The 24,089-nt window shown below is 40.6% G+C and overlaps 1 protein-coding gene across 1 annotated transcript in view; it reads right to left on the minus strand.

The window, feature by feature from the left end:
- Positions 1-834: 834 nt before the first annotated feature.
- Positions 835-24,089, minus strand: part of col16a1 (collagen type XVI alpha 1 chain) — a 61,924-nt gene continuing 38,669 nt past the window's right edge. The window contains exons 29-69 of the mRNA XM_022747121.1: positions 23,410-23,517; positions 22,825-22,947; positions 22,688-22,741; positions 22,538-22,579; positions 22,100-22,135; positions 21,965-22,018; positions 21,774-21,842; positions 21,629-21,682; positions 21,223-21,249; positions 20,162-20,218; positions 19,789-19,833; positions 19,540-19,611; positions 18,709-18,762; positions 16,221-16,274; positions 15,905-16,024; positions 15,606-15,647; positions 15,267-15,338; positions 15,079-15,123; positions 13,295-13,339; positions 10,991-11,044; positions 10,845-10,898; positions 10,667-10,720; positions 10,531-10,575; positions 10,366-10,419; positions 10,240-10,275; positions 10,089-10,151; positions 9,929-10,000; positions 9,771-9,824; positions 9,570-9,614; positions 7,684-7,728; positions 7,398-7,451; positions 7,199-7,252; positions 7,050-7,100; positions 6,535-6,624; positions 6,359-6,394; positions 6,200-6,244; positions 4,857-5,051; positions 4,589-4,652; positions 4,215-4,391; positions 4,047-4,124; positions 835-2,966 (exon numbers count right to left, since the gene is read on the minus strand). Coding sequence (XP_022602842.1) covers positions 2,773-2,966; positions 4,047-4,124; positions 4,215-4,391; positions 4,589-4,652; positions 4,857-5,051; positions 6,200-6,244; positions 6,359-6,394; positions 6,535-6,624; positions 7,050-7,100; positions 7,199-7,252; positions 7,398-7,451; positions 7,684-7,728; positions 9,570-9,614; positions 9,771-9,824; positions 9,929-10,000; positions 10,089-10,151; positions 10,240-10,275; positions 10,366-10,419; positions 10,531-10,575; positions 10,667-10,720; positions 10,845-10,898; positions 10,991-11,044; positions 13,295-13,339; positions 15,079-15,123; positions 15,267-15,338; positions 15,606-15,647; positions 15,905-16,024; positions 16,221-16,274; positions 18,709-18,762; positions 19,540-19,611; positions 19,789-19,833; positions 20,162-20,218; positions 21,223-21,249; positions 21,629-21,682; positions 21,774-21,842; positions 21,965-22,018; positions 22,100-22,135; positions 22,538-22,579; positions 22,688-22,741; positions 22,825-22,947; positions 23,410-23,517 — 2,787 coding nt within the window. The 3' untranslated portion in view covers positions 835-2,772. The remainder of the gene's footprint in view (positions 2,967-4,046; positions 4,125-4,214; positions 4,392-4,588; positions 4,653-4,856; positions 5,052-6,199; positions 6,245-6,358; positions 6,395-6,534; positions 6,625-7,049; positions 7,101-7,198; positions 7,253-7,397; positions 7,452-7,683; positions 7,729-9,569; positions 9,615-9,770; positions 9,825-9,928; positions 10,001-10,088; positions 10,152-10,239; positions 10,276-10,365; positions 10,420-10,530; positions 10,576-10,666; positions 10,721-10,844; positions 10,899-10,990; positions 11,045-13,294; positions 13,340-15,078; positions 15,124-15,266; positions 15,339-15,605; positions 15,648-15,904; positions 16,025-16,220; positions 16,275-18,708; positions 18,763-19,539; positions 19,612-19,788; positions 19,834-20,161; positions 20,219-21,222; positions 21,250-21,628; positions 21,683-21,773; positions 21,843-21,964; positions 22,019-22,099; positions 22,136-22,537; positions 22,580-22,687; positions 22,742-22,824; positions 22,948-23,409; positions 23,518-24,089) is intronic.

Here is a 24,089-nt window from a genome sequence, read left to right on the forward strand (position 1 = left end):
GCCTAATGTCACACTCAGTGCTGTATTGTAAAATGTAGTAGTTTCATCAGTCAGCTTGAGTGAAATCCTTGATTTACCTCATGTGTACATTGCTCCCCCTCCCTCCCTCCCCCCCTTCCCAATCCCCGCTTTCTACCCAAGTCTCATTTTAGAAACTAACGACTAGCTTTATCTCTTCCTCTTGTTGCCTGGCAACAGCATATCCCGATGGGCACTCCCATCTCCCACAATGCAGTGCTGTAAATCTTTGTAAATGTGTGTTGATTATTATGTAGAGAAAAAGGAATGGGTTACGATATGCACCAACAAAAATCCTGTGTTAATGAATTCAGTGAATAATAAAAAGTTCAGACAGAAGTAACGGCTTTTCTCCAAACGAATCAGTTACCAGTCCGAATGTGCCTCCTATGCCACTGTCAACTGTCCACAGGGTGTAACCGATTTAATAACTGATTTATTTTCATCAACAAAAGCTATTTATTGTTCTTTATATAATCATCTGTAAAGAGGGTTTTTGTCTGGCTGTTCAGGTAAACCCAAACAAATAAAAAGGAACCTTTTGTAAAATCCAATGTTCTTCTGTATCATGTGGGGAATGGAAATGAGTCTCTTTAGTGTGGCTCACCTCTTTCAGCTCCTTTCCTTTTCATTTCTCAAATTCCATATCTTTAATCATACCAATTCATGCATGTAAATAAACTCCCATGCTTCTAAAGCTGCAGCTGCTCAGCTTTTGTCAACATTCTTGCAGCACCAAGGGCAAAAAGTTCCACCGCACTAATGAGACTATACATTTCTTGCAATGAAAAACAACCACACTTGTGCAATTCTGCGTTCAAAATGTATGTTTTTTTTCTCAAATGTTTCATAAAACAACATATGTAATGCACATCGGATTTTGCAACAATGACAGTAAAGCGACACATGCACAGGTAGAGTTGATGGATTGCTGAACGGGCCTGCCGGGACACAAGAGGTCAGTGGGCCCTTGGGCCAGAACCTCTGTTTGAAGTGACAGTTAACATTTCTTGTTAGAGAGTCAATCAAACAACCACAAAAGGGGCACAAAACAACCACAAGAGACACAAAAGTCCACAAAGCAATGCAGACCGTCAACAAAGAGACACAAATTGACCATAAAGAAACATTAAACCACAACAAAAATACATTAACCAACCACAAAGAGAGAAAACAACTGCAAAAAGGCACACAACTTTGACTTTACTCTGGATGCTCCTAAGAGGTGGGGGGTCTTTTACATGTTTGTGCCCAGGGGCCCATTGTCTCATAAACCGTCCATCGATGAAAAACAGAATTTGAATAGTGTTACAGCACAGGTTATGATAACCACATGATAAAGCCTCTTTGAAACGCAGTGTTAAGCTTAATATTTCCCATTGGTTAGCTTGTGATTAACAAAAGTCTGACCACGGTTCATAGTTTTAAACTGCCAATTTAGATGGTAAGAGATGGTAATGATTTAAAACTCCAGAGACTTCCGAATATATAAGCGACAAAAACAACATAGAATACCCCAAAATACAGCACCATTTCACACAAAAAAGCCATATGTGATGCTTTTCCAAACATTTTCCTCATTTTTACATGTGATTGTTGGGGCTTGGTGGCCGTACTCAGTGTGTTGTATTACAGTACCTGTGGTGAATAGGCTCAATTATTGCTCATATTTTCTTAAACAAGTGCCTTGTGAAGCAGACAGATGGCTATTACAGCTACTTTGGAATATAAAATGAGATGAGATGCTCTAAATGGCTGCATTTCCTAACAGACTGGAGTTAAAATTACACAAAATGAAGTTTAGCAAAATAATGACAAAAGCCAATATGCTTTCTTATGTAAGCGCAATTTTCTTCTATAAATAATTTGTCTTTTACTGAACATATTATTCCTTTTGAAAGCTTATAGACCTTAGAAAAATATCCCTTTGGCATTTTTTTCTGTTGCCGTATAACATTTGACAGTGAAAAATACGTGGCTAAACATGCGTATGCCTTTTATCAAAAAGTATCAAAAGCCACTATATATATAAATATAAATATATACAAAACAGTCAATCCATCAAAGAGGGTATGAATGCAAGTTTTTGACTTCTGTTGCCACAGAAGTGAAATGCATTTCTAGGGATATTCTCTTACAAGTCAAATTCAAATATGTATCACACCTCAGGCACTGAGACAGAATATTAGAAATGCATGGGATACACTTGGAATGGGATTCTGTGACAAAGGAACAAAGATATGGGAGGTGGAAGCAAAGTGCTACAATAATTGTGTGTATTCTCTTCCTACAGATTTAGAAAATGAAAAGAAGAAAAAACAAAAGGAAAAAAACAAAAACAATGGAGGCCAGAATTAATCAAGGAGAAGAAAATACATATTGTGATTCTTGTCACCTCCCCTGGGTTGTTTGAAAATGTACAAAAGGAGTGAAACACAGTGAGAAAATAAGAGGCAGTAATATAGCAGTGAATTGGCATTCATAGGGAAAAGGAATGGTGCAATAAAAATGTGCTGCTGGTGCGTCTTTGCAGGCCTCAGTTCCAGTGGGGCCTTTAGAACAAAATTGTGGATTTTTGCTCAGAACTATAGTACAAACCTGTGTGGGTACATTTATACAACTCAACAACAGTGGCTGCTCCTTTATGTCATCAAATTCAATAACTTTGGGTCATGGCCTTTGGCTTTGTCTTTTCCATAGTGTCTTTGTTTCAGCCCCCCCACCCGGCCCCTCTCCTCCATCACCTCTTGCCCTCTACCAGGGGCCCTTCATAGGTGGGCCCTTGGGGCTGTATTCTACTTGATGGCTCATACAGTCTCCAGGATTACACCGACCATCCTTTCCCTTTGTACCAGTCTGTCCAGGAGGTCCTGGGATCCCAGGAACGCCCTGCTGGCCAACAGGACCTGGGGGACCCATCTTACCATAGCCAGGAGGGCCTGGGATACCTAAAAGAATAAAGAAAATAGAAGGAATATAATAATTAGTCCTTAACCCTACAGAGGAAATATTCAAAAATAATTTACTTTTTAGCCAAGAATTAGATGAGAATACCAACAAAACTCTGACAACACATGGTGAAATATGCCAAAAGTTGCTCTCATAAAATAACAATTTGACATTGTTTCCCTTGTGTCTTTGTATGGATTTAACAAACAAGGCAAAGCATGTTAATTCATGGCCTTAAGAGGTGCTGGACAGAGCCAGGCTAGCTGTTTCCTCCTCATGGCCTTTATGTGTACAGATGTGACAGCTGTAAAAATAGTCTCATGTAACACTGAGCAAAACAGCTAATAACCAAAATGTGGAACTAATCCTTGGAAGCTTTATTTTAATCCATGTCTAATACAACTTCAATATGTGTCGCCATGTAACACTGCAGCACAAATACAACATATGACACAAGATTAAGATTTTATACAAAAAATTCTATATACCAAGAAAAAGAATGTGTAAAGGTATTATCATGTCTGGTTATCAGGGGAACACGAGGGACACATGAGACAAACGTGTGTGGTTGGTTTTTCAACCAAAAGTACTTGTGAACCCAAATGAAATAAGCTGCTCCAAGTAAAGTGCAGATGCTAATTTGATAATTTAGCAAATGCTATCTGAACTTTGTGATGATTAAGGGATCTGAGATTTTGATTTGGCTGATTACTAGCCTGGTAATTTTAATTAAGACAATTTAGAAATGATGAAGAGTTACTTTCATCATGCTGGCAATTTACAACAACACAAACTTTTTAAGTAATGAGCATCATTTACGTGATATAATGTTAGCCAATACTGCCAGCCAAGGGTTTAGCATCAGGTGCAGCTTGCACTTGTGTGTAAAACATTGTGAATAACAGTCAGTTGTTGCAGATGTAAGTGCCTTAACAAATGCCACAGTTGTTTACTGCAACTGAAATGATTGAAATTACAATTCACATGTGAAATAAATCATAGTGTATTCTCTAAAGGCTGTCCCATGTCACTGATGATTTGCTCAGACTAAATGGCTGCCACTTAGTGGGATACATCACCTGGTGCTCCTGGAGGTCCTACATCTCCCATCTCTCCAATACCCTTGTCTCCCTTTTCTCCGTGTGGTCCTCGTGGTCCTGCAGAAAGAGAGCCACAATTTAAGAGTTTACCCTGAGTTAACAATGACACTTACATCACTGTCATGGTGCTATGAGTAAAAGGTTCACCTGGAGGTCCTTGGGATCCTGGTCGGCCTTGTCTGCCAATCTGTCCTGGGAGGCCAGGAGAACCCGGAAGCCCAGGATTACCTGGAGAACCGTCTTTCCCTGGGGGCCCAGGTCGACCTGGGGATGCCACCATCTCTACTGGCATTTGCATGCGTGACATGTAGTAGGCCATTCTCTCTGGGGAGGGGAAACATGCAATAACAAACAATGATTTCTCAGTGGTAAGAGCTGCGGTGTCCCAGAGGAAAAATGAATAAATTCTTTGAAAGAGAGATAAGCATCTGAAGATAAAACATTGCTCTAGTGTTGAAATTGTAGCATTATGTACAGTAAACATTCATCCAACAGTTCCAGAGATTAGCAAATGTCCTCACCATCAAAGATCTTAATGACCTGCTGTCTGATGAAGTTTTTGACTTCATCATAATTGACTACAGCCTGTGACAGGAGAAAAAAAAAAAAGAGAAAAACAAAACAGCAAACATTAATCAATAAGGTAGATAATTAAAAAATTCATTATTCAAAAGAGCAGATGGAGTTGGTGAGTGCCTCTGGCCACTACACTGATTGAGCTGATTAAAAGTTAAAAATAAAATAAAAATTAGACACTGTGCTGTTAAGGGTAGCGAAGCTGCGTCTCACATCATTTCCTGGTGACCCTGGAGGTCCAGGGAGCCCGGGGGGCCCTGATGAGCCTGGGCTTCCCCTCTCCCCTCTGGGTCCGACTGGGCCTATCATGGGCTGTGCGTCTTTGGAGTGGAAAGCTCCACCACCAGGAGGTCCTGGTCTGCCTCTCTCCCCTGGAGGACCCCTCTGGCCTGCGGCCCCAGGCTCACCCTGAGAGAAAGCCACACATAAGGTAGTGGATAAAAGAAAATCAGTCATGTTACCTTTATTACAGATTGGATAAAATTCAATATTCATTACATTATCTTTATGTGTTCATTGGCATTGGTTTCCACCCTTAACACACTACTTATTATCACTCACTAAAACTCTCTGTTATGCAATTGCTTTGAAGGAATGATGTGTCATTGATGTAATTTGACCTTACTTTGAAAAACAAGTACATTTTCGGAAACAAGCATATTTGCTTTCTTGCCAAGGTTTAGATGAGAAGATTGATACCACTCTCATGCCTGTATGTTAAACATGAAGCTAAAGCCAGGAGATGGTTAAATTATGAATGGCTAATTTTGAGACACATCATTAAGGCCTTCAAGTCAGCTTTTTGCCACATCTTTATCACTTTCCACACAACAGAGACAGCCCACCATTCAGGTTGTGTAAATACACTAAAAAAAAACCAAACAAAAAAAAAAAAACACACAGCACTGCAACATTAGCGACAGTGATTTATCGAGGACAAAGCAGCCCATAATGGACGTCTAATGTTTACATGTCACCGACAGACAAGCGGCCCTTGAAATAGAGAAGAATAGAGGAGTCTGTTCTTGTCTTTCTCCTCTGTTCTCCTCTTCTGTGCAGCTAAAACCCTGACAATGCCGTCCTGTCAGTGTGACAAATAGCCTCATCTAGCATCTCCCCTCATGCTTAATAGCATTATCCCAGAGGCAGGAGAATAACTTTATCACTGTATCCACCTACAGTACTGTATGCCTGTGCCTTAGGAGCGATCCAACAGGCTCTGTAGCCACAGAAGGCTAGCAGGCGGCCGGCTGCCAGTTTGGAGAGGGGTGAAGTGGGGTGAGGAGGAAAGAAGATGTCGGTGGGAGGGTCAGAGGGTTAGTGAACTGATGACTGTGTTAAGTGCGGGTGCTGAGTGGGCAGAAATGGAGGAAGCAAGTGTGTTCAGCACCATGGTGCGCAAACCTGAGTCTCCCTGAGCTAAAAGCGAGAGGAAAAGGGGGGCTTCTCGCTGTATTAAGATGGTCTGTATAGGTAATGGATGGTTGATGCTCGGCTTGTCAATACACACCCACACAAAAGCAGAATGTACGGTACCACGCTGAGTCAGCTCTTACCTTCTGACCTGGCTGCCCGTTGTCCCCTGGTACTCCTGCCGCTCCCTGTCAAAACAAAGAAAGAAATATCCATCAAGGAATGAAATATACACATCACCACATCGATCTCTCTCCATTATCCTCTAATGGGGACAAACACCACACCCAGACATTACTCACATCTTTACCAGCAGCGCCATCATTGCCTGGCTCACCCTAAAGGACAAAGTCAAAGCAGGAGGAAAAAAGGTTAAGTGAGATATATTGGCATGCTAACAGCTTGGATGATAAATCATAAAATTTACTTCATTTTGGGGACTTCATTTGGAAGTAGACACATTTTGTGAGGTACTAACCATGGACCCTGGGTGTCCAGGAGGTCCTGGGGGTCCTACCATCCCTGGGAGTCCTCTCTCACCTGACTGGCCTTTATCTCCCTTTATTCCCTGGAAAGAGAAGGAGAAAAGATTTAGAATTTAGATTCTCGTCTATTGTTTGCACTTTTGGCAGCAGCACAGAATTTCAATTGTGTCTTGTTTCATCCTCTCTCACACACACACAGCAAAAACATACAAGCACATAATACATAATTTTGACACTTTTTTAAGGCACAATAATTGTAACTCCTGGATCTTTAAATTAAGTTTCCACAATCCTTATCTCTGGTCATTTATTTTCTTTTTTTAAGTGTGTAGCTTCTGTAATTATTTACAGTAATCATAATTAATGTTTGTATTATTTGTCGTCCCTCGCACTCGCTTGTTTATCTTTCCTGACTTTTTCAGCAACCCATTTTCCCCCTTGGGATCATTAAAGATTCAATTAATCTAATTTAATCATCCAAGTCTTGATTTACAGCATTTTCTCTTACCACTCCTGATGGACCAGGAGGTCCTGGAGGTCCAGCTGGACCTGTAGAACCCTGATGGGGAAAGTAAACACATACAAGTTTAACACACTTACTATATTCATAGAGAGACAGACATACACGATATAAGGTTAAAAGAGCAGTGAACTTACAATGTGGCCGGAGGGTCCAGGTCGCCCCTGAGCTCCTGGGGTACCGGGATCACCCTGGAAAGGTCATAAAATGCACCTTATTGATCTCCAGGGTTACACTGACTCTGATATATGGGCTTGTGTACATAGATTCTCGATGTGCTCTCTAATGTTTATCCTGATTGATAGAAGAAAATGGCAGAAGACAGAATATACTCACCTCATGTCCCGGTCTGCCTGGTGCTCCAGGTGGACCTGTAGGTCCAGCTTCACCCTGACAGGATGAGAAAGTAATGAAAAGGTAATAGAGGGAGCATGAGTGGAATGCATCACTCTACTAGTGAAGAGCCAAAACAACAAGGGAGCACAGCGATAAAACCCAGACGTTTTCATAAATATGATCCTGATAAAACAGTTTGGTTTAATGAACAAGCAACAGACAGCAACAATGAGTGGACAAACAGACAGACATAGTGTGATGGTAAAGCAGTGAGTTGTTGGCTAACCTTCTGTCCAGGGAAGCCAACATGGCCAGTTTTCCCTTTGAATCCCTGAGGAGAGACATCAAAGAGTATGAGACTGGTACAGTATCAAAATTCACAAAGTTGAGGCTGCCAAAAAACAGGCAGACATGTCTTTGAAATCTTGAACACCTGCTCTTGGGTCGAACACAACTGAGATACAGGGAGTAAGAGAGAGAAATAAAAAAGAAATGGAGGGATGGAGAGAGGCAGCTACTCATTTCTTCACAATGTGTGTGTGTGTGTGTGTGTGTGTGTGTGTGTGTGTGTGTGTGTGTGTGTGTGTGTGTCACCATCTCTGCTGTGTCGAAATACAAGACAGAGAGTTAGAAAGATCTGAGTAGAAGATAGGAAGCTTAGAAGTTTCAAATTGGGTCCCATCACCAGAGACATCTATGACATTACGGGTGAAGTGAGCGAAATATCTTGAGCTACAGCCCATGCTAATTTGCATAGGATGCTGTTGGTGAAACTACATAACGGCCAAGAATTAAGACGATCACAGCTTTCTAGAGACTTTTCTACACATATGCAAAGCACCGTATCAAGATCACAAACAATTCACCCACCTCTGTCAATCCATCTCTCCATAAAGAGCTTTGGATAGGCTTTCAGTGACGAAGGTTTAGTCATACAGTCTGATTTGCATACTAGTAGAGTCTGAAGGTGAGCCATGGTAATGTCATTCTAATGCACTGTAGAAAAAGTATGCCTACCGTATCAAATCTACCCAAACAAGCTACTGTATGTGAACAAAAATAATGAGAGCATTCCTGATGTGAATGCCTGGATGAACACAACATTTACATTTATCTGTCAAGAAGTTCATGCTTTAGCAAGACTACAGCCTTGCTAGCAGCTTTTTGAGGATGTACTTAGGCTTTGAGCTAACTGCTAACATTTAACTGAAGAAGCACTAAACACAAATTAATGTGCATGATGGAAATGTCATTAGCTTTGCAGGTATTTGGCCACAAACCAGTTTTAGACAAATAAAAAATGTGATCTGATGGTGGTAAGTAAGGGAATATGAATGTCTCTACCAAATTTTGTGCCAATCCATGGAGTCATTTACAACATTTCTTAGGATAAGTGAAAACGTTGACCTGCTGGAGTCACTGGGGGGGAAAGTTTTGGGTTCACCTAAGTGATTATGGTTCATGGTCTAGGGAATCGTGGATATCTATACCAAATGTCATGCCAATCCAACCAACAGCTGTTGAGACATTTCACTTAATACCAAAAATCTTAATCTCATGATGAGGAAATGTCAGAAGATCATCAAAGTAATCAGGTTTAATCCTCTTGGGCCCATGATTGTCGGTGCAAAAGTTTGTGCCAAACCATCTTGTAGATGGTGAGATATTTCACAGGATAAGGGAAAAGATCCTGGTGATGCTAGAGGAAATGTCAGGGGATCACTAAAATCAGGAGGATAAATCTTGTGGGGATCATGAATATCCATGCAATAGTTGTTGAGATATTTCAACCTTGAACAAAGTGGGCCACTGACAGACGGATCAACTGACATTACCAACCATAGGGCCATGAAGCCAGCGTGACTGAAGAAACCGGTTTAGACTCATCATGACATAAAGGCTTTTTTTTTGTCATTTTAATTGTGTGACTGTGAATATCTACTGTGATACTTGCTCACAGGAGATATTAGATATCACAAATTATTCATACAAACATGAATCATTTCGTCCAAAGTGTTAAAAGCTCATTTGGATACCATTTTATACTCAGCATATGCAGTACATGCATATATACAGCATGATACTTCTCACGTCTAATTCATTTTGTTTTCTGCACTGTATAGCTAAAGAATCAAATGGTCATGTCAATGTTATGTCAATGGTGATACTCACTGGGATTCCTCTTGGTCCTGCAGGGCCTGGAGGGCCTGTCTCTCCCTGACAACGAAAAATAGCCAGTGTCAAAAGTCAACTAATATACGCATATCTTTCACTATACAGACTATAGCTTTATTTAGCTTTACTAAATTGTGTTTTTGGATATTCTGCATGTGTGTGGGCATGCCCCCCATGTGGTGCATGTATGTGACTTACCCGTGTCCCTGGTTTACCATCTTTCCCATCCATTCCTAGAATGCCAGGGGGGCCCTTTCGTTCAAAAATAGAGACAGATGAAGATTCTGAACTGTATACAGTTCACACATACCGTATGTAGAACCTGAATAATATACAGTGATATAAAATACTTGTACCATCAATCCTGGGGAGCCTGGTCGACCTGGGGGTCCAGATGATCCCTGAGACCCTTGAACACCATCATTTCCCTTTGAAAGTAGGAATCTTCAGTACAGTAGATGATCATTTCGAATGGGAAGAAAAACAGAAGCAGGTGAATGTGTGCTTTGTACTCACCCTTTCACCTTTGAGCCCAGGGAGCCCTTCCCTTCCAGGTTTGCCGGCGGGACCCGGTGCACCCTAAAAATACAGACAGTACCATTTGTTAAGTCCCTGCACTCATTGCAAAAGAGCAATTTGCAACAGAGAAGCTAAAGCATTTACAAACCGGTGGTCCTGGGAAGCCTGATTGTCCTTGGAAACCCTTGAAATAAAAGGAGTAACATATAACTATGTATTATTTTTTTTCTAATAGTCACATTTGTCTAGTATGTGTACAACATGGGTTACATACCTGATCCCCTTTGGAACCAGCAGGCCCTGCTGGTCCTGTGTCTCCTTTGATACCCTGTAGACACAGATTGATTCAAATTATGAAGAAGTTATTGAACTTTTCAATGATAAATGAAGAAGCCAGACTTGAAATGTTGCCAAGCAGAATTTATGATGATGCACTGACCTGTGAGCCAGCCTGTCCTTGATACCCAGGGTTACCAGGAGGACCCTGCAGAAGGGAAGGAAATATAGTCAGTAATATACAACACAAGCTGCAGATTCATTGTGTATTAGATAACAGTGCTGGTGTAGTGGCTTACTGATTCTCCTTTCTGACCACTGCTTCCTGGGCTCCCACGTTCACCCTTCAGCCCCTGACAAATAAAATAGGCAGTGAATCAATGTCAGCTCACATCAATGTAACCACCTATCCATCCATTAAAGCTGCAAGTTTGTTGTCAATCCCATAGTTATAATGAGGCGTCAAGAGTAACTTACAGGCAGTCCAGGTGGTCCCATGGTTCCTGGGTAGCCTGACGTCCCAGGAGGGCCCTGAGGTAAAGATCATACGATCAATCATACAGACAAAGCAATTATTTTTCTACATGTTATAATTTCAACGAAATTGATTGGCAGATAGTTACCTGCTCGCCCTTCGATCCTGAGAGGCCAGGTTCCCCTCGCTCACCCTGCTGACCCTGAGGATGACAGGAGTGAAGAATGATTAGAGAATGAAGGACACGATATGATATGTATGTCAGGAAGAGGTAGAAATGAACCAAGGACGAGGCAAGTCAATATCAAAGAGAGGAAACAGCTAACTGGCTCGGATCATCTCCCTTAGGAAATGCCTACATTTGATTTTGTCCTTTTTCTCTACACCTCTATGAGGCTTCAGGATGGTGATTTAGCTCTGTGATGCTGATATCCACAGGCTGAACACTGCATCCTCAATCCAATTTCTTTAATATTTTTTTTTTCAAAACAGGATACTGATTTTCAGACGTTACTTACCTTCCTTCCTTATTCAAATCTTTACAAATCTGCAGACTTGATTAAGAAATCTATCTCTTTACAACCCTGCTCTTTCATCAAACAAACACAAAACAAAGAAAAACGAGCAGTGTATCGGTGCAGTTACTAAGCAACAAAATATAGACTGTACTTTTGTCGTGTGTATAGTTTACAAAAAATTACCCCACGATGTATTGAAATCGTATATTTCACAGTCTATTAATTTGACGTAAATATTAATATGCATGTGCGAATGTGATCTGTCGCCTAGCAACAGTGGCTGCAAGTGTTAAGACAGATGAGTGCTGGGGAAAAAGAAAGGAGAGAAGTTTTGAAAAATGAGAAAATAAAAGTATGTCAGAGGAAACTGAATTTACTCTCATCACTATCATTATTATTATATTGAAACAGTGGGAGCTGCTGAAAGTAAGCTGTTTACCTCACTCTTATTAATGTGAATTGTCCTTTTAGAATTAATAGATGAAACTGCACTTCAAAAACTAGTAAGAATATCAGCATGAGATGCAAGATTTAGTAGCGTGATTGCTTTTACAAGAGAGTGATTATTGAAGGCTGTAAATTAGAGAAAAATAATTACTAATTGATCACACGGAGGAGAAACTAATTAGCAGCTGATCATTGTGAGTAACTTCACACCACTGAATATGAGTAATGTATTCAGCAGGGTTACACCTCTCTCCCTCTCTCACACAAACAGTACAAACAGACACACCACTGCACCCAGCAGAAGCTAACACTTGCTATAAAGTGCTACTAGACTGAAAATGGATTCCATGCAGCGCTCACATGGCTCATCCATTTAGCATCTCTATTCTCCTAAATAAATCTGTATGAGAAGGAAGAGAGAGGAGGGGAAAGGGGCTCTGGCTGCACAGCAGTCCTACTCTCAATCACTTGGACAAGGGAGTAATTGAACAACTGGAGAAAGAGACAACCAAATCATTTCCTCGTCTGAAATAACTTTCATTAAAGAGCCATGGAGAGAGGCGGGAGGATAGAGAGATGGCAAGGAAGGAATAATCTAGGGCTGTTTGATCTAAAAGTAAAATAATCCGCATTTGAGATGAAAAGCCACAGAGAAAGAGAGGCACAGATAACATAAAGACACTAAGAGCAAAGGTGGAAAGTAACTGAGTACATTTACTCACATGCTGTACTTAGCTACAATTTTGAGGTACTTGCGCTTTGCTTAAGCATTTTCATTTCATGCTACTTTATACTTCTATGCCACAAAATTTCCAGAAAAGTTATTGTGCTTTTATTCCACTACATTTATTTGAAAGCGATGGTTACTAGTTATATCTCAGAATTTATGCCTCATTAAAAATTAAACCAGTGGACAACAACCTTTTTGGCTTGTGACAAAAAATTGTGTTTAGCTGGGTCTATTGTCACATTTTGGATGTACAGGAGCTGTTTGCAGTAACCAAAGAAACATCTCCCCTCTAAACTTGTGAGACGGCTCCATTTAAGACAGTTTGTGGTCTAAAAACGTAGTAGTAAGTAAAAAACTTGAATAAAAATTGCTGTGGTAGAAATTATTTTTTTCTACTCTCCCACCAAACAGATCATCTTACAACACCCCATATTTACCATGACCCTTTGCTGGTTGGGAATCGCTGGACTTAAGACTTAATTGGATGAAAGAAGTTAAAACTAGCTCCGCTCTGACCAGCTACAACAGTAAAATGTTACTTACACACTGACAAATCAATAATAACAACTAAATAATGTCATAATAATATATTAACATCAACTGGTACTTTGACAATACTTCTGTTCTTTTACTCAAGTTAGATTTTGAACAAAGGACTTGTGATTATGTTATTTTCACACTAATGAAGTAGTACTCCAAGTAGGAGTAGCATCCAAGTTGATCTAAAAGAGAAGAAAAAATTGTGAATGACACTTACAGGTAAACCGGATCGACCCTGTTCACCTGGGAAACCAGGAGGTCCCTGTGGACAGAAAACCATGAAAGTAAAACTTTAAAACAACTGAGACAAGATGAACAAACATAAAAAAAAATCAATTTACACCTCTGATTAAAGCAGGTTTCAGCTCCTCCCAATTAAGTGAACTAGACATCACAAGAAAGCTTGTATGTGTTGGTATAAATCAGTAATGAAAAGACTGGGCTACTTTGCGTAACATTTTCACTGGGACCAGTAGGGGGCTCTGTGAGCTCATGGAAAGCTCTGCTCAAGTCACTCCATATCTAAAGCTTTGAGAGACAAAAACCTAATGGTGCTGTCCTAAAATCTTAAAATAATCAAATCTTTTCACTCACTGAAGTAATGGCAAACTAATGTAAAGAATGCACTTTATACTCTCATTCTCTGTTGAGAACAGATATTTCATGGTGGTAAGTTAGAATCAGATGTCATCAAAGAAAACTTCTTTCAAAATCTGCAAATGGGTACTGTAGGCACATCCAAAGAGTAGATGAGAATTTCAAAACAAGAGTCCACATTGCAGCTTTCTTTTCTTACGAGTAAGTGATTCTAATCCAACACACTTTTTTGTCGAATTCAGTGATTATCTCCTCTTGGTGCAAAAGCTGTGCGTTCTGTACTGGGGCAGCGTGACAGCATCGTATACCCCACAACATAATCAAATTGTAAAGGAAATGGCAGAAGATCAAAAATTGAAAAATAAGTGCTATGATCACATGAGGGCAAAGAGTCGCGTTAATATTGCTGAGACATTAAAACCCTGGAATCAGGACTAGGAAAGAAATTCAGCCATGGATTTAGCCACTGGGACAGAGACCGACGAGGCCGGTAAATACTTGGTGGATGTTTTGATGGTCTATCGGCCCACCTAGAATTTGTCCCAGTAGTCCCAATGGCCAGTCCAACTATGGTGGAGATACATAGAGTTCAAAGGCATGAAACAAATGCAGAGGTTGCTCTTTTTCTGCTTGACAGGTGGGTACCATTAGCTTTGCTGTGTTTCACAGAGCCAATAGGTCAGTATTGTTTTGTTCTGCTTGTAAATGTTTGTGGTGGCTAATCCCAACTGGTTAGTTAGCAAGCAGGTACTGGTGTCACATTTGTGTTAGATTACTTGCCCATGAGCGTTCGGCTTAGTTTATAATTTGCCAAGATATGTTGCTGGTGTAATGTTAGCTCCAGTAGCAGGAGAGTTTTGCAGTCTGCAGCTGGTGTGCTGGTTATGGGAAACTGCCTCATCCTCTCTGCATGTTAGCTTTGCAGCAGTGACTGAGGCCACAGTTTTCTGTCTTGTTGTTTGCTCTATATCAGGGTATTTGCCTATGCAACATGTGAAGGCTTTTAGAGTCACAGAAACCTCACAATGGATTTATTTGGATTGATGTATAATTTTAAATGCTATACTAGGTAAAGTTACCTCCCTTGTTAGATTAGCTAAACACCTACCTCATGTGTCACTGTAATTTTGGAAAAACAATCTAAACAATAGATTTTAGATGTTTGTGTGCACGTCAATTGTTTGATGAAGTTTTATAGTATATGGTTTGTTTTGCTCTGGATTCTGCCATTTTGTCATTGTCATTGGGGGTGGAGCTTCTGAAGGAGTACTAAAGAGAAAGGGAGGGGTGTATTTGTTTTGCTGTTGAGTTCAAATGTCAACAGTCTTGGCTTACTCCACCTTTAACAGGAAAATATCTCTCTTCAATTAAACCATAGCAAAATATTCAGGTTTCGAGCCTTACCATGTTACCTGGTATTCCAGCTTGGCCTCTCTCACCTCGTGTACCCTGTAGTGAAATACAGAGAGAAAGGTGATCCTGAAGTCTGTGCAGTTGTTTGGATATGCACATTTGCACAAAGGCAGACACACACACATGCACTCTCCTAACAAATGAACAGTATGTGCATGAGAAAACAGAGACAGACTCACTGGCTCTCCTTTTACTCCTGGTGATCCAGGCATTCCTGGTACTCCAGGTGTTCCTGTGCATGATTGGTCACGCTATGAGCCAAAGAAATAAAATATCAGGGAATGTGCATGTAATACTCTATGACTATGTATTTATTTATACTGATTACTACCATTTTATTGATATTATTCATCAACTGTATTTACTTCCTCTGTGTCATGTTCCTATTTTCATTTTATCTGCCTTGTCTGGTTTTATTTCTTTTGTAGCACTTTGTAACTTTGTAAAGAAAAGTGGTATATAAAGTTTATTATTATCATTATTATTATCTACAGAATATGACAATGATCTTAGCTGACCACTGCTTCTGTCGCCTGCTCCCTCTGCAGTCTCTCCAAACACTGCAAGCAGACAAGAGAATAAGTTATCAAAGTAATGCTTCACTGCTGGCATTGTAATATGTCAGACGGACTATTCACATCAAGCCATGCAAACTTAATACACTGCAAAATGAGGGATTGTCATTGTGCATTCATCGAAGCACAATGACACACTAACTGCACTATTAGTGACATTTCATATGATTCTGCATTTGGAGAATCATATAGTGAAGCTGAAAATGTTTTGACAAGAAAGTCCCAGTCCCTCCAAGTCTCACCCTGTCACAGCTGTCCAAGGGGGTTACACCAGGCTTGCCCTGATCTCCTTTTTCACCCTTGGCACCAGATAGACCCGGCACCCCTGGCAACCCTTGGGAGCAGCCCCCATCACAGTCTTCCTGTGTTATAGAATACACACACACTCATAGAAACACACTTACATATATATATATATATAGAGAGAGAGAGAGAGAGAGAGAGAGATGGACAAACAAGCTGAACAGTTCTTCCCAAAAACTGGCAAAGCAAAAGCACAGAAGGTCACTGAATATAAACCCTATTACCCAAAATGCATCATTTTACTGATGAACTTACATCCTCTTCTCCTCCAGTGGAGTCTTGAGGCAGCTGGTGTGGTCCAATGGGAGTCTACAAAAGGGGGCAGGGAAAAGGATCAAAATTGGCTCTTCTCTTTCCCCGTCGACAAACCAAAACAAAGTTCCCCGATGTACTGCAGTGTCTGTATGGTTTCTTCAAGGACTACAGGATTTCACAATGACATCATACCCTATTAAGATCAATAAGTTCAGTCTTAAAAATAAAATTCTTTCACCTTACTCAACAATTACAAAGAATTTTATAGTGCATTACATAAACCCTGATCTGTATTTCTGATACTATTCCTACTAAGAATTAATTTTATAATAATTTCTTTAAAATTTCAATTTATATGTTAAAATACTCACCTCATACCCTCACTGCATTGCATATAACCCTCTGCATATAACCCTCACAGCAGAGTCAAACTGTATAATAAGGTTCAAGTTTCAGTGTCAGAGATTTCACTTGTCAATAAAAGTTTTTTTTTTCCAATGTTATAGTCCAAGCAAGCATTGGTCTGCATGGACCTTGGAATGCCAACAGTTCTCTGTTGACACTATATGTTGATACTTTATTGGAGTGTGAAATGCAAATTACTTTAAAAAACAATGACAGATAAACACTGGGGAAAAAAAAAAGAACCTCAGTACCCTTGTCCAGTAATGGCCATTTAGCTGTAATTAAATAGGGACTCAAGTCTGCACCAGAAAAGTTTAAATTAATAGTTTCTCAATAAGAAAAAGCACAACAACCATGTATAACTGGCTCTGCCGACACATACAGCACATAATCACAAGCACAAACACATATACTGAAAAAAAAAAAAAAAAAACAGAGACAAATGCCACAATGAAGATATGAAGTTACACTGTTTATTTATCAAGAGTTGTGAATTAAACCGCTCAATCCACATGGCCAATTACATTTACTGTGAAAGGCGGTCAGCTGCCTATCAAACCAGTGGGACCCTTTCCACTGAGAGTCTGTCAATAGCACCTGGCCTGGTTTCAAAGTCATTACAAACCCATTTGACATTGTTCAAACTGGAGCCATTAGCTAGACAGGCTATTTTATCCTGCCTGCTGTTGGCCGTTATAAGGGCTAGAGCAAGGCCTTGTGCATTAACAGGCTTGCTCAAAAGAAGGTTCTCTATAATTATATGTCACGGTGCATTGTTAGCAAATTGCTAACTTTGTGATTTTTTCTGAGCAGCATGCTGTTATGTTTCAAAGACAAAGCAATTTTTCAGAGTCCTGAGAGCTACGCTGTGACTTTGGGTGACACTGTACCTCTAGAAACATGAAAAAAAAAAGGCACTGATGGGTTTATCCAGCAACACTGAGGCAAAACCAGGTCTGGAACATGAGTATGTGGATAGCAGAGGGCACCAACTTATCAACTTTAGTCAAACTTCTTATAGTGAGAAAGAGTATTAAGCTATTCAGCAATAGGTCAGAGCTTACACAAGGACGCAGGGAAATTTCAGTGCATCTCTTCCTTTTACCGATGATGTGTATCCCTCTGTGGTCACTTTAATAATAGAGATGCTGCTTTACAATATATGGGGTCAATCGACACTTTTATGCAGAAAGTTTTTGTAAAATTAGTCTCAAATCTGTTCCACTCATCCACTGAACTTTCAGTCCCTCCCTTTCCTCCATTAATCTGCTACTTTAATTCTTGTGCTGAAGGTGAGGTTCCCCTTGAGTGCTGGCTAGAGATCAGCATTGATGTTCCCTTAATGAAATTAAGCCATCATCAGACTTGAAAGAAACAAAACTGACACCATAATACTGTCCACAGATAAGTTCACCACACTCCACCTCATCTCTCCACTTTGATGGTGTCCTTGCACCTACTGTCGCCAAACTAACTTTGTCCACAAGAACACGAGACCGTCGCAGGTTACAAAAGATCTGAGGCCAGATCCACAACAGGGTAAAACTGTTGACATCTCTGTCATCATGAAATATGCAGGCATATGCACAAACCTTATGCCCACACCAACATACCCCTTTTTAATGTTGTGTGACACAAAACAAACTCACTCTGTCTTTGGTCTCACATCAGCGGCATCCTTACACAGCACAAACGCAGCATTTGTGCTCAATATGTATGATTTAAAAGGGGTAAATGTTACTCTAATTTTACAGGCGTTGGGGTATACAGTATGAAAGAAATTGTGAAAGAAATAAAAACACATCTTTAGAAAGTGTTTAGAAATAACACAACTCTAATTTTTCTTATCCGTTCATTACTTTTTTTGTTCCCTTAACTGACTTAAAAGTTCTCAAATCAAATAGAGCACACATGGAAGAACAGGACGTTCTTTTCTTCTTTTTTTTTTTTTTTTTTTTAAATAAATCCCACTTCCTGACACACACTAATTTTGTGCTTTTGCATCATTTATACATGAGGCCCCCAGACCTCTAGTCAGTAGATAACAGCCGCCTCTCCTCCTTTTCTCTCTAATTTTACTTACGATGTATCCAGGCAAACCCGGTTTCCCCGGTATCCCGTCGTTTCCGGGGATACCCTGAAAGAAGGAACTGAGGTTGAACTTCTCTTTTGCCAATCAAGGGCTAGCCACTCCCATCTCCATCAGTGCTCAAGGCAGAGTCAAAGGGTCAGGATCAAAATGATCAAACCTGTTCCCTCTCCTGAACTATCTTATGAAATTTTTAAAAATCTCAAAATCTGATTGTATTACGAAATCTGAATTTAAAAAAAAAAAATCCAATATATTTGCATTGAGTAATATTTTGAATTCAGTGATTATTACAAATGTCCCCTTATCATCGACATGACTTCTTCCATCCAGTTACCATCACCACATTTAATGTCTTTCTTACACCTTTGACTCCTGTAGCACAGCAACACTTTATTTGAAGGTCTGCTTGAATTACAAAGTTCATAAATGTATCAAACTTGTACTTTGGATAAGCACTGCATCATTTTTTTAACTTTCAAATTTAAAACCAGACCTCCAAATAACTGTTTATGTCTTGACAGACATTCCCGAAGCTTGCCTCCCACATGGGTTAAGCTTGAAGCACCATATTAGTTAGTGCATTTTTCCATTTGATCCTAATTATCTTTGCCTGTTTTAAACTAAGCGACATACTGCATTTACTCCATGCATATCATGGACCCCTAAAGATGCAAAGCATATCAAAGCCTTATTTATGTCCCCCAGATGCACAAGCTGAAAGTCTTTATCATATGTAGCGTGTTCAATTCAGGCTGATGACGCAGCTGCTGAGTTGAACTGAAGAGAGCCCCCCCCACTCCCTCACTGCCCTCTTTCTGTTACCTGGGGTCCTTGGATTCCAATAAAACCCTGTGGCCCAGGTGGACCAGGGGGCCCAGGAGGTCCTGGCGGGCCCTGAAACATAAGAAGACATGACCCAAACTGGCATCACACATTCACAGTCGAACACAAATGAAGAATTCTGTGATTATTATTATTATTTTTTTTTTTCGTGAAACTTTGCAAGGAAAGAAGTGAAACAAAGCTTTCAAACAAAGTTATCAGACAGGACGGCTGGTTGACAGATCAGACCTGAGGCCCGGGCTGCCACGCGTTTGTTGGAGTTCCTGGAGCTCCCTGGAGGGAAAAAGTAGTCAAAATCAGAGCAGCACTGATGCTTACACAAACAGGATATACAGAAAGCACACAGTATGTGGTTAAGAATAATGCAACAAATGTCAAAACAGAAAGATGCAGAGAGGAAATAACGAAGCATGAACATAGGTATTCTCAATATGTCACCTGGGGAGTCATAATAAACCCTCTGAGAGAGTGTTTAAAAAAAAATCAATATGTATCAAACTCCTGTTGTGAGGCAACAACTCTCTAGATTAAACAAATTGTATATCTACATGTGTTTTTTGTTTTTTTTCCAGTGTGTATGTGTTTGCAAGCATGTACTCACAGGTCCACCTATGCCTGGGTGTATCGACGTTATGCAGTTGCACACTCCAGGTTCACCCTGAAATATACATCAAAGAAAAGACCCATAAAAAAAAGCTAAAGTGAAAGTCTTTGCACAATTTTAAGCAAAGGCTGCAAAACTGAGCCCTCATTCAACTTTAAAACCACTCCTGGTACTATAAGAAAGTCAGAAGTCTTAGCTTTCAGGATTCTTTTGTTCAGTTCCGCTAAATCCTGAAATCTTACCCATCAAGAAGACACTCATAACTCCAGGGGATGGAGAGCTGTGAATGTCTTTTATACCACTTTATGAACAAAAATCGTTGCATTACATGAAATTGTCCCTGAAGCCTTAATGTAGTGCAAGGAAACAATGAATGTATGGTGCTTTGATGCCAAAAAAAAAAGAAAAAAAAAAAGGTGTAATTCCTCTAAAATCTGTAACAACGTGATATCCCCAATTACACACTCGCACTCACATCTTTCCTGTAACATCTAAGTCAAGTATATATGAGCTTTCCCAGAATAGCTACAGCTCTTAAGACTCTCTAAGTGTTGCCTCTTTTGGTCATTCTCTCTAAGTTTTCTCATCTTTTGTCTCTTTCTTAACTTTATTCTTCCCCTTTATCTGTTCATCACAAAGGCTTCTGTCCCATATCTTACACCCCTCCCAACCCTTAAGCACTGCCTCCACCACTTCTTCATCTCTTCCACCCTCTCAGTGACAGTGACTGGTGGCTCTGATGAATGCAGTAATTAATAGTCTCACACACACTCTCTCTTAAGGCCCCGAAACTCCTCTTGTCTGCCAGCAACAGTACACTTGTCACCTCTGTTGCTACTCTATCTGTGCCCCGAGGCCGGTATGTGCATCTGTGTGCCAGCACGCGTGTGTGTGTGTGTGTGTGTGTGTGTGTGTGTGTGTGTGTGTGTGTGTGTGTGTGTGGCGAAAGCAGGGGGGGCAGGAGGGTGTTGAACCATCTCTTGTGATTACCATCTGTTCCACCCCCTTATATTCAAACCCCTCCAGATCCCTTCATCCAAACAAAACGGTAGACTTACCTTGTCCCCCTTAGCTCCATCAAGTCCCTGCAAGAGAAGGAGACAGCACACACACACAAAGACACACACACAAACACTTAGTTAGTCTTGCTTTGTTGTTCCAGAAGAAAGCTCACAGGGCAGTGAGCTGAGTGTAGATCAGGGGACAGAGGATGAGATGGGAGCAGACATTGCCTCTGCCATGGATAGAGGCAGACATCCTTGGTTACAAATGATGCCTAAATCAAGGACAATTCCCAAAGAAGCTCAAAGAAAATTAAAACTCTGAACAGACACCAACACAGAGGCAACAACTCAAGTGTGCTACTTAAATTTCTCTAACATCTCTTCGAGCTGCTGATGCACATGTATGAAAACATGCAAATTAAACACAGGCTTAAAATAATAAAGAAACAAGACAACTCACAGGTCTGCCATCAGCTCCTGGTGAACCCATAGAGCCAGGGGCTCCATCTTTACCCTGTGGGTCAAAAAGTAAAAAGGAAACAGTGTTTGACAATATCAAAGCATGACATAATATGCACATGCAAAAGGATACATTTGTGTCCTACCGGGGGCCCTTCTACTCCAATGCCCACAGGCCCCTGTGGTCCTGGAAGCCCGTCATCTCCTCTATAGCCCTATGAACAAGAAAGGACTACTGTGAAAGTCTCAAAGTTTCATTGTGCCAAACAGAAAAGGGTTTATTTGATAGCATATTGCAATGATATGTTGATTTTCCGCCACTCTTATTTTATGCTACCTTTTCCCCTGCAGGGCCAATAGGGCCAGGCAATCCTGTGACTCCAGGAGGTCCCTGTACAAAACACAAATTTAGACCAAATTAGAAATAAGTAGATTTAAATTGCAGGACTTTGGAAATATGGATGAAACTTACAACAAGTCCTGGCAGCCCTCTTGGTCCCTCTTCACCCTAAGACATAAATGAAAAAGACCAAACAAAAAGGAGATTAAGAATGGGAGACAAAGCGTGGAGTTTGTGATGAGGAGGTTTTACAGTGGAGTTGTAGGGAAGGGCTGGTTTCTCCAGGTCAACAAAGCATCAAGTGAAGATTCCATGATGAATCAAAGGATTTGAGAGGGGATTAGTTTTGGATGGTTATTTAAAACCTAGTGACTTTATGATTAGATCTGAGAGGCAGGAAAAGTCTAAATGCTGACAAAAGGAGAATGTGGTGTTTATTAGTTAGATCACTGCTGGACTGTATCCATCTAGGAGCTGTGTGTCTTTTGTGTTTGACAGCGCAGCATTAGTTGTTGACATGAAACTTTTTTATTGATGCAGATGTGCTTTTTATAGACATATCAGCCTCACTTGAGGTCCTGGCAGGCCGACTCCTGCAACTCCAGTTTCTCCCTACAGGGGGCACAAGACGACACAGATTAGATTCTGGCAGTGAAACATAAATAGACACAATCCTCTGCATGTACTTATAAACAATAATAATACAATAGGCATTCATACCTGGCTCCCTTTGGGCCCGGCAGGCCCCTGCACACCTGGTAAGCCTGGTTTTCCCTGGAAAGAAAATATGTGACTTGATGATCAGTAATTCTCATAGTCCAGAGAGCCAGAAGTCAATAAATACACAATTCCCTCACATTTTTGCCAGGCTTCCCTTCTCCTGGGGGACCAGGGTCTCCTCTCTCTCCTTTGGGGCCTGGCACTGCTACACCATCACCCACTGCAGTGCCCAGAGAAGGACAGCTGGTACAAGCATCACCCTGGCAAATAAAACAAATTTTCAAACAATCAAACTCCCATTTTACCAGTGTCCATTTAACCACTGGAAACCATTATTGGTCCAAAAACGTGACCAGTCTTATCTAATATATGACCTGTAATCAGGCATCCCAAGTGGATGGCCCCAACTATATTTCTATCACACAGACACACACAGACACAGACACACAGACACAGACACACACACACACACACAGACACACACACACACAGACACACAGACACACACACACACACACACACACACACACACACACACACACACACACACACACACACACACACACACACACACACACACACACACACACACACACACACACGTGGGAAGGGATAAGGACTGTGCAGCAGACATGGTACTACTGCTTCTTTTTATACTGCCACTAACTGATGCAAAATAAAGTACAGTTAAGTTGATCTGACTTAGTTTAGGCACTCTGTACCTTCTCTCCCTTCAAGCCCATTAGTCCATCCCGACCAGGTTCTCCGGCCAGTCCTGGGGCTCCAGGAGCTCCATCAAATCCATTATCTCCTCGGTCTCCTTGTTCACCCTAGTAAAATTGAAATGCAATGAAAAAAGAACACACTTCTATGTCCCGATGCTAACACGAAAAGTACCTGATGGATTATTTTACTAACAGCACCAGGGAATAATGTTTTTATAAGTAGATTCCCATTTTGTTTTTGTGTTGTGCAACCATACAAGAACAGGGCGATGCAACACACAAGCCTGCTGTTGGTTTCAGGGTATGAGGCTTACTGACTGTTGGGGGTCGTAAGAAATGTGCCAACAAAGAAGAAGAATACTGCTAGCAAGCAAACATGGATGTAAATAATGCATGATTTAAAATATTTAAATCCTTTAGTCAGTTAGGCCAGTAATACTGGTCTGGTTACATCAACCAGGCCAATATTACTGGCTGATCTGATGTGTTATGTTATAAAAAAAATAATTAGCTGATATATCATTACCAGATACATTTAACTCTAAAATATGGATAATCATAATCAGCCTCAGTATTCCAGTAACTGTCTGACTCCATTTCTGTGGAAAAGCTTCAAGGTAATTTAAAAGACCCCTGGCTCTGTTGATGGCAAAATTATTTCCCTTTTTTGGGTAAAG

Source organism: Seriola dumerili, unplaced genomic scaffold (genome assembly GCF_002260705.1).
Source record: "Seriola dumerili isolate Sdu_G_001 unplaced genomic scaffold, Sdu_1.0 BDQW01000110.1, whole genome shotgun sequence".
Classification (NCBI taxonomy): domain Eukaryota; kingdom Metazoa; phylum Chordata; class Actinopteri; order Carangiformes; family Carangidae; genus Seriola; species Seriola dumerili.